Source organism: Crinia signifera, chromosome 2 (assembly GCF_055691185.1).
Source record: "Crinia signifera chromosome 2, ASM5569118v1, whole genome shotgun sequence".
Classification (NCBI taxonomy): Eukaryota; Metazoa; Chordata; class Amphibia; order Anura; family Myobatrachidae; genus Crinia; species Crinia signifera.
This window is the reverse complement of record NC_139218.1, coordinates 336,157,318-336,167,188: the sequence shown is the minus strand read 5'-3', so window position 1 is coordinate 336,167,188 and position 9,871 is coordinate 336,157,318. Positions and strand designations below refer to the sequence as shown.

Sequence of the window (9,871 nt, the reverse complement as noted above, 5' to 3'; positions counted from 1 at the left end):
AATACAAAGGTTCACAAATTAACACGACAGTGTGAAGAGCGCCCGTAGGGCGCGATGAATCACCTAGTATATATGTATGTACTGTATATTGTGTGTGTGTATGTATATCCGATGTACACTGGCTGTCAGGATGCAGGCAATCAGAATATCGATGCCAGCATCCAGAGGGATGCACCCCCCCAACTCTGCCTTATCTGCAGCCTAACTGTCCCCATCAATGCGCCAACGCCTAAAGCTGGCCCCACATTCTAAATCTAAACTGCCCTTCTAAGTGCTTAAACCTACCCCCAGCCTAACCCTAACCCATCCCTCTTGACAGTGCCCCCTTGTTTTCAGTACCCCACCCAGAGCCTTAGTCCAGCAGCAGTTATGAGGTATAATATGTAATGGGCATTACGGTGTAGGGCACAATGTGTAATGGGCATTATGGTGTGTGGCACAATGTGTAATGGGCATTACGGTGTATGACACAATGTGTAATGGGCATTACGGTGCATAGCACAATGTATAATGGGCATTATGGTGTATAGCAGAATGTGTCTAAGCGGTTCTAGCTGGCGCGATGTCTCCAAGGGGCAGCCAAAAATGATGTGCCTAGTGGTGGCCTGACCCATAAATTCACCACTGAAGAGGTGATGTGTCCCATAGCAATCTACCAGATTGTTTCTATCATTTTCTAGCCTGCAACAGTGAGGTGCAGAGACGCGAGGAGTCCCCGGTGTCCTCCATCATTACGGATGACACAATATCGTCTGATGACATCACAGATCCCACCACCAGTGGCTGCTATTACGTGACAGACCGGTTAGATTCCTCATCTGATAACAGCAGCAGCAGCTCTAATTCCTCAGATACCAGCAGTGACTCCTCCCCCAGGTAGGATGCCGGCACAATATGCGCGACCTCCCTGCTCTGGTCGCTGGGGTAGATTTCAGGTCTCTTGTCTTACACATATGTAAGAAACGGTATCTCCATATCTGCTGCAGCTGGGGCCGCTACACAAGTTCTCTCACACAGCGCTGATGGGCTGGTATCCTACTATTATTACATACATGTATATACAGATGGGGCTTGGCCCATCTTTGCAGGGCTGGCGTTTCTATCGTGAGCCCCGCCATCGCGCCATTCGCTCGCGCGCAGCCTGGCAACGCCGCTTCCCCCTGCCGTCGCCGCAGGTACCCCTCGCCGTCCAAGTGCCCCCCCTAACCCTGCCCATCTCCCTGAAGCAGAGATGGGCAGGGACACGCAGCGTCCCCTGCCACGAAACTGGGACACGCCTGCGTGTGAGACGCCCCTGCATCCCAGTTCAGTGTAGCCCCTGTCCACTGGCGCTCGCCAGCGGGGAGGGGCTGGCGAGGATGGAAGGGGCTACATCTGTATCATTATACTAATGAGTATCAATATAAGAAGAGAAATGCTACATCACGCAGCGTTTTTGTCAGCGATCTGAATGATTCTAGATCACTCAGATCGCTCAGCACACAGCGTAGTACAGCGCAGGGTGCTAAGCGATCTGTCACTGCCCACATTCTCAATAGAGAGAACATACGCAATAAACAGGTATACATGCAGTGTATGTCGCCTTAGGTCAACACATGAAAAAGGTTGACATGCCTAAAGATGACAGGGTCAAAATATCGACACAATCATTAGGTTGACATTGGGAAGGTCGACAGCCAAAAATGGGGATTTCACAACTTTTTGTCCCGAGTGTCGACACAATCAACATGGACACCGAAAAAAAGTGCACCGCGTCTTCTCGCATGCTTCGGGCAGTATTAAATTCTCCCTCCAAGCCCTAGTGGATGGTAGGGAATGAACTACCTACCGCATGTCGGCACATGTCGGCTCGAATATAACATGGAAAACCCATGTTGAACTTTTGATGGCTGACCTTCCCAATGTTGACCTAAAGCTTGTGCCTCCCTTTTGATCATGTCGACCTAAGGCATGTCAACCTTTTTCATGTGTCTTCAATGGTCGACCCAATGTATGGCAACTTTAATAGTGTCGACCTAATGACCATATGCCGGTGATGACTAGATTAATACTGCAAGCAATATCTATGAAGGGTTAATCAGCCATCTTGTTTCTCTGTGAAGGGTTAATCAGCCATCTTGTTTCTCTGTGTTAATAGTCTTTGTTCCCGCTTATCTCAAGAAGTTATGTTCTGGCTTGTTTCCAGTACTCGCTTGCTTTCCCGTACTTTGTAACTTCTATGGAATAGTACATTCTGTGATTTCTCATAACTAACGAATGCTACTCCCCTGTAAGGCGACGTATAAGCCACCCCACCTCTATGTTGTTATTCCCCTACCTCTGCACCAAATATTATCCAATCATGTAATTGAACCAGCGCTGTATGTTATGTATAAATATGTCGATTTGTCATAATTAAATCAGAGCTAAACCTTGTATCTGTGGTCCTCCTCTCTGGTCATATCATATAAGGTTACGCTCTCACGGAGCTCTAAGGGGTCTTCACACTGAGGTCAAATAAGGTAATTAATAGATAAGGAAATCGATACATCGGCGCATGATCGATTTGCCAACAGAGCTGGGGGCTCGCCGCGGGATTCGAAGTTCATTCCTACACGGTTGTCAGCAGACTCCAAAAGTCTAATCTGAGACCGCTGTGAGGTTACGGACAAACTCGATCCTGAACCTATGACTCTATCCCTGGGGGATATCGGATGTCAGTTCATAGAAGTTAAAATCTTCTATCTTTGTTTTGTGTACACACTGATCTAGGATCAGATACCGTACTTGGTGTACGAAGAGACCACGGGTCTTTATCCAAATAGAACCTCATTTTGAACACCCACTATTTCATTGGCCAAATTTCTTTACTATGTTTAGTTTGAAGTATAAGTTTTTCTTATTTCAATATCCTTGTGTGATTGGTAAGTATACACACTTGTGATATCTGTATTTCTTTGTAAACCGTGCGGTTGGTAAGTTCACGCACAATAACTCTATTGTCTCATTGATTACTGTATGCCAACAGACTTGCGGACTTATGTTCTCCCCTTCGGAGTAACGCAACGTGAGGCTTCATATACAGTTTTCACATTATAACCACTGGACTCTATCCACTGTCACGTAGACAGTCTGTGGTTCCACTAACAAACCATATATAAATAACAATTTATGAGATGTCTAAAGTGAATACATGATTCTATAAGTGTTTGGATAAAGACTAACCCTCACAGTCTGCTGCAACAGGTTTTACCTGCCTCTCTGTGACGGTGCCCCTGATCTAATACACTTTGAATCTTTTCACGCTCTCATATTACATGTCAGATTATGAATGTCCACCGATAGGAAATTGCAATAGTTGCCAAAGTAGTTTAATATTGTGGTATAAGAATCCAGAATATTATTCAATATTGGTATCTGTCAACAAACAAAGGATAAGATTTAAATCCACAATTAAAACATTCTCTAATGGCACTGTGTGTGAGGCAGTCCTCATAGTAGGTTGTCACTTACGCACAGAAATCACCAGTAAATATATTGATCAACTCTATCCTTTCTTCGTGACAGATCTACCAATCAATCTTTTCACCTATCCCATTATTTGTCCAAAATCTATTGAACAAATAAAACAATTACCAGAAAGTAGCCAGATTCTAAACTTCATAGATCTTAGTGAAGATTATAGTCATCAACAACAAATCAAAAAGTGGAAAACATTCACACGGAATCATAATAGAACTGTACATAAACATGGATTCAAAACAAAGTAAAAAGACTGTAACATATCCACCTCCCCTACCTAACGAGACATGCCCACAATTCAGTGATCATTTGTATGAGAAAGAATCAGCTGGTTGTTTTGACATGAGGAAAACTGCAGTTTCCTCTACTCACAACTTCCAGAACAGTAATAAGGGTCCGCCCAATAGACAAAATAGGGGACCCCCACAAAGTAACAGGAGACCTTTAAGGCCTCCACAGAACCAAACCTTTCGTGCACCACCATACACCAGGGATTACAACAACACTGGCGCAGTTCATAAACAGACTACTTGTTTCAACTGTGGCCAGAACACACACTGGGCTAGAGATTGCCCTTTCCCTTCTCGGAAACCACAACAACCTTGCACGCCAAGACCCCAACAAGGGCTTTCCCGACAGGGTCCTACACCACCTCAAGAAAGCGTACTTTTCAGAGTTGACTGGACCGACCCTACCCATTGACGGGGCCCGGAGGAGGGTATCCCATCTTTTGTATAGTTCACTACTCACTGGGAAGATTCTCCCCTCATCACATTATATGTAGATGATGAGGGACTGTCCTTCCTGGTGGACAGTGGGGCCACTACCAGTGTTCTATGTTCCCTTAACTATGATGGTGAACTGCAAAAGACTGTTCCTATTGCACCCATAGTACCTGACATCAATTCACTCATCTCAGCCATCCCTGCAAACGCAGCTTTCTTTAGTGTCATAGACTTTAAAAAATGCGTTTTTCAAGTATTCCTATTGACACAGAGACCCAATTACTCTTTGCTTTTTCATTTAAAGGTAAACAATTAATATGGTGTCGTTTACCCCAAGGCTATATTGACTCTCCCGTGGTCTATAGCATAGTCCTCCAAGCCACATTGGCTCCATGGCACCCCCCCCATAGTTCTGTCCTGCTACAGTATGCAGATGATCTGCTTCTCTGTAGTGTCACCGAGGAGGCCAGCCGGTTAAATGGAATTTCATTGTTAATGTGGACACAAAGTGTCAAGAGCAAAATTGCAATGGTGTAAAACGCATGTCAATTACCTGGGTTTTGTACTCTCTGAGGGAGAAAGGAAAATCAGTCCACAACGCATACAGTCTGTATTGGGCTTGGTCACCCCAACTACCCAGAAGGATATGTTGTCTTTCTTGGGTATGGTAAGTTACTGCAGACAGTGGATTTCTGATTGTTCCTACTATGATAATATCTTGAGACAATGCACACTCAAAGACAAACCCAAGGTTATACAATGGTCAGATGAAATGTATTCTGCATTTAAAAAATTGAAAGAAATGTTAGTACAGAGTCCCGCGCTTGGTCTCCCGGACTATATGTTATCATTTCACTTGTTTGCAAGGGACACATGTACAACTATGGCGGGTGTACTGACCCAACTTCATGGAGGCAAAATGCGCCCAGTCGCATTCTTCTCAAAGGTAATGCCTGTCACTGTGCAAGGAATGCCAGCTTGTCTTCGAGCACTGGCTGCCTGTGCAATGGTTGTTGAGATGTCCACATCACTTACATTAGGACATCCCACTGTGTTACATACCACACATAATGTCCTCTCTATCCTCAAAGGTCTACACACACAACACATGTCTGCCCAAAGACTCAGCGGCTATGAAGTACTCCTACTAGGGAATCCTTCTCTCACTGTAAAATACGCAACAAACTCAGAAGGACCTGTCCCTGTACTAAACGCACTTTTAGGTCTTAAAGGACCTGACGACTAGGCGCCGCCTCAACATGACTGTACTCTGACAATTGACTCAGAAACTTCACCCAGACAAGACATGTCGACTGTGCCTATTCCCGATGCCGACATAATATTTGTTGACGACTCCTGCAGCCGTCCCAATGACAACACGTACCAGGCAGGATATGCAGTGGTTAAACTTCCAAACACCACCCTTGAAGCAAAGACAGTCCCCTTACAGTCAGCACAAGCTGCAGAACTCATTGCACTCACTCGAGCTTGTCACATTTACAAAAACAAACCTGTCACAATTTACACAGACTCCAAATACGCTTACGGAGTTGTTCAGGCAACGCCGAGGCTTCACTGGCGCTGATGGGAAAGGCATATCACATGCGCAACTCATCACAGATCTCTTACACGCAATTACATTACCATCTCAAATTGCCATCCTTCATTGTAAAGCACACACTGGAGGAAAGGATGATATCAGCAAGGGCAACGCTCTCGCTGATACCGCTGCTAAACGTGCTGCCACTATAACAACATATAACCTCACTCTTGCTGTCATCTCGCCTCCTTCGCTAGATGATACATACCTACTGACAGAATTACAGGCTGCTGCCTCTAATTCAGATCTATCAGATTGAACATATCCAATACTGCAGAAGAATCCACGGACTGGATTAATCTGCAAAGAGGGGAAACCATGTATACCCCAAACCAGTGCATCATTGTTCATAGTACATTACCACGGAGTAGGACACCATAGTATAGTAACAACTACTTTACTCCTCTCCAATGATTTCTACATTACTAATGCCAAAGAACTTGTAAAACAGTACATCAGTAGATGTATAGTGTGTCTTAGAAACAACCCAAACAACCCAAATAAAGCAAGACACCAACATCTAGAATACCCAACCACACCTTTCACACATCTTCAAATAGATTTTACACATATCAATAATGCAGGAAGCTTATCCCACTAAATCAGAAGATGCAAAAACAGTAGCCCGCATACTCACGCGAGAGATCATTCCGCGCTGAGGATGCCCGCTCCATATCAATAGCGATACAGGTTCAGCCTTCACAGCCAAAGTCACAGCAGAACTAGTCAAAGCACTGCAAATAGAATGGAAGTTTCACATTCCATATCACCCACAGAGAATGACTCCACAAAAGACTCTAGGTTACTCCCCCTTTGAAGTACTGATGGGCAGACCTTTCCCCACTCCCTGGGCAAAGAACCCTTTAGTTACCACAGAAGGAGACTTAGAAATAATAAGAGAAGAGTATGTCAGATCCCTAATACAGAAACTTAATGAAGTTGAACAAAATGTTATCTTTAAGAATCCTTCTCATCCACAGATACCCACTCACCCATTTAGGGTTGGAGACAAGGTCGTTGTAAAGATCCTACCCAGAAATAAACATCCAGGAGATTTCACCTACGGTCCAGAAACAGAAGTGGTCGCGGTTACCAGGACGACTGTCCTCACCGACGAAGGACCAACGTGGATCCATGCATCCAGAGTGAAGAAAATTCCACCTCCACCACACGTCAACACAGAGGTCGACACCGATCCCGAGACTGACACAGACGGGACGAGAGAGGTAATAACGAGGGCCAGTGGCTCTGACCTCCAACTTGGAGAAGAACTGCCGGTTGGAAGTGACGAGGAATCAGAAATACAACATTCTGAAGCCGAGGACAACGACATAGGACATGATTCCCTCCACCTTAGCCCTAGCGACTTTACTCGGGCTTGTTCTTTATAACTGTTTTGCTGAAGTTGATATTACTCAGAATGATGGACGTTTTACCTTCTGGTATAATTCTTCTAGTACAACTGTCGTTACTTTTATATTTTCTTATTGTGATATTGTACTTTGTTCAAATAATCAAGGCGGCAACCGAGGAGAACCACCATTGCCATGGCTGTGCAATGTTCACCATACTCCACACGCAGTAAGTCATGTATATATCTGTGTCACCAGCAAATACTGGGGAGATTCTTGCAACTCATGGAGGGCTGTTGGGTGGAACACTAGAGCAGATACCACTGCCTTTGATATCAGCCAAAACTGGGGATATCACCCCGATGTTGGCCTCCAGAAATGGTCCCATGGTCGATCCTTACTAACCCGTATGTCCCTACGAAAAAAGGGCACTTGCAATAGCCAATTTATCATTAACCTAGAAAACCCGGCCCCCGGCGATGCCGGACTATATGTCATGGGTAAATATCAATCAGGAGAAAGCGGGGGCCCAAGGGGAAGATTTCATTTAAAAGACATGTATGATAACCCAGAATACACCGCCCTCAAAACCACTGTAAAACCTAAAACACCACCATCATTCTTTAAACCACATGTCACTACTTTTAATGAAATGTTAGCCATTAACAACCCCACTTACGAAGACACTATAGCCATAGAGACTGGGTTATCTGACGTAAATTATTGGCTAGAATGGATGAAATATAATGCACGTAAAGTTAATCAAACTGATTGTTATGTGTGTGGAAAATCCAGACCCCACTTGGGTACGGTGCCCATACACATACCTTCAGACCAAGATAAATGTTTTTTTTTTAGCCTGTATACTGATACTATTGTAGAAGAAACCAAATGTGAACAATGGAAGAAAGAATATCCCATAATGGTAAAGAATACCAATCCTGGTAGTACCATAACCATTTATCCTGGTAATTATACATGTTATTACTCAAACAGCACTGCACAAAACACTGTAGATCTGAAATTGTTTCCTGATGGGTATTGTGCTGAACGAAGACATATCAGTATACCCACCATGAAAAAATCATTAGGAGACATTTATTTTATTTGTGGAGACATGAGACTCAGGACAAAGCTGGACAATCCTTGGAAAGGAGAGTGTGCCCTGGCAAAGATCATTATGCCCATACACATTCTCCCAGCCGATTTGTCTGAGCCTCCTCCCACAAATAAACCTACCACAAACTCCAGAAACAAAAGAGAAGCTCCAAAGGAAAGCTTCGATCCACACATATACATAGACACTATTGGTGTTCCCCGGGGAGTTCCTAAAGAATTTAAGGCTCGTGATGAGGTCGCTGCCGGCTTCGAGTCCCTGCTTCCCCAGGTAACCATCAATAAAAATGTGAACTGGATAAATTACATATATTATAATCAACAGCGCTTCGTTAATGATACTAGGGACGCTTTGAAAGGTATTGCTGAACAGTTAGAAGCTACATCACAAATAACATTTCAGAATCGCATGGCTTTAGATATGATGCTTGCCGAGAAAGGAGGAACCTGTGTGTACATAGGTAAGGTTAAATGATTGGAAACACGCACTAACACAAATAGGCATATTTATCCTCATTATAATTATTGTACTTATGATAGTAGGATATTGTGTCTTTCCCATATGCAAGAAGATTGGTTCCAAGTACCTGGATAATGTAACACCTGCTATGTACACTGATCTTGCCAAAAGCCCTCCCTCACCAGAAGATTATGGTGAATATGTCAAAATTCACCGTACCAAACAAGATGCCATCTATAAGAATCAAATTGTCTAAAAAGGACATTGATTCTAAGAGGGGATTGAAGGGTTAATCAGCCATCTTGTTTCTCTGTGAAGGGTTAATCAGCCATCTTGTTTCTCTGTGTTAATAGTCTTTGTTCCCGCTTATCTCAAGAAGTTATGTTCTGGCTTGTTTCCAGTACTCGCTTGCTTTCCCGTACTTTGTAACTTCTATGGAATAGTACATTCTGTGATTTCTCATAACTAACGAATGCTACTCCCCTGTAAGGCGACGTATAAGCCACCCCACCTCTATGTTGTTATTCCCCTACCTCTGCACCAAATATTATCCAATCATGTAATTGAACCAGCGCTGTATGTTATGTATAAATATGTCGATTTGTCATAATTAAATCAGAGCTAAACCTTGTATCTGTGGTCCTCCTCTCTGGTCATATCATATAAGGTTACGCTCTCACGGAGCTCTAAGGGGTCTTCACACTGAGGTCAAATAAGGTAATTAATAGATAAGGAAATCGATACATCGGCGCATGATCGATTTGCCAACAATCTACATCTCCCAGCGATAGCAACACTCGAGGCCACACATCACTATCGCTATGGGCCCTACTTCATTTCTAGGCAATCTAGTCAGATCACTTAGAAAATAGGACACAATCGCCCCATTAGAGGGATCTCACATCACTGTACACTGGGCCGTCCTTGTCATGTCACACCCACAATATCAGCTCTCTTATTGGTCCAAAGAGGAATCACACAGATAAATGTAGTCAGTAAGGGCCAGTAACATGGTGCAGAGCAGCAGGCCAGGGAATAATGAGGTGACTTGTACATGGCAAACGTTTGTGTCTTTACAATAACAGTCACTGATCAAAGTTTGTTTTTATAGGCCGGT

General features: G+C 43.8%; 1 protein-coding gene across 1 annotated transcript; it reads left to right on the top strand.

Moving 5' to 3' along the window:
• Positions 1 to 2,048: 2,048 nt before the first annotated feature.
• LOC146057807 (uncharacterized) lies at positions 2,049 to 9,385 on the top strand. Its single transcript, XM_083169508.1, has 2 exons — positions 2,049 to 2,501; positions 6,807 to 9,385. Exon 2 carries the CDS (start codon positions 7,165 to 7,167, stop codon positions 8,767 to 8,769), a length of 1,605 nt encoding a protein of 534 aa, XP_083025634.1. The 5' UTR covers positions 2,049 to 2,501; positions 6,807 to 7,164; the 3' UTR covers positions 8,770 to 9,385.
• The last annotated feature ends 486 nt before the right edge of the window (positions 9,386 to 9,871 follow it).

What these genes read in the sequence shown, in the direction of transcription:
- LOC146057807 (XM_083169508.1), top strand. Translation starts at nt 7,165, where the DNA reads ATGATTCCCTCCACCTTAGCCCTAGCGACTTTACTCGGGCTTGTTCTT.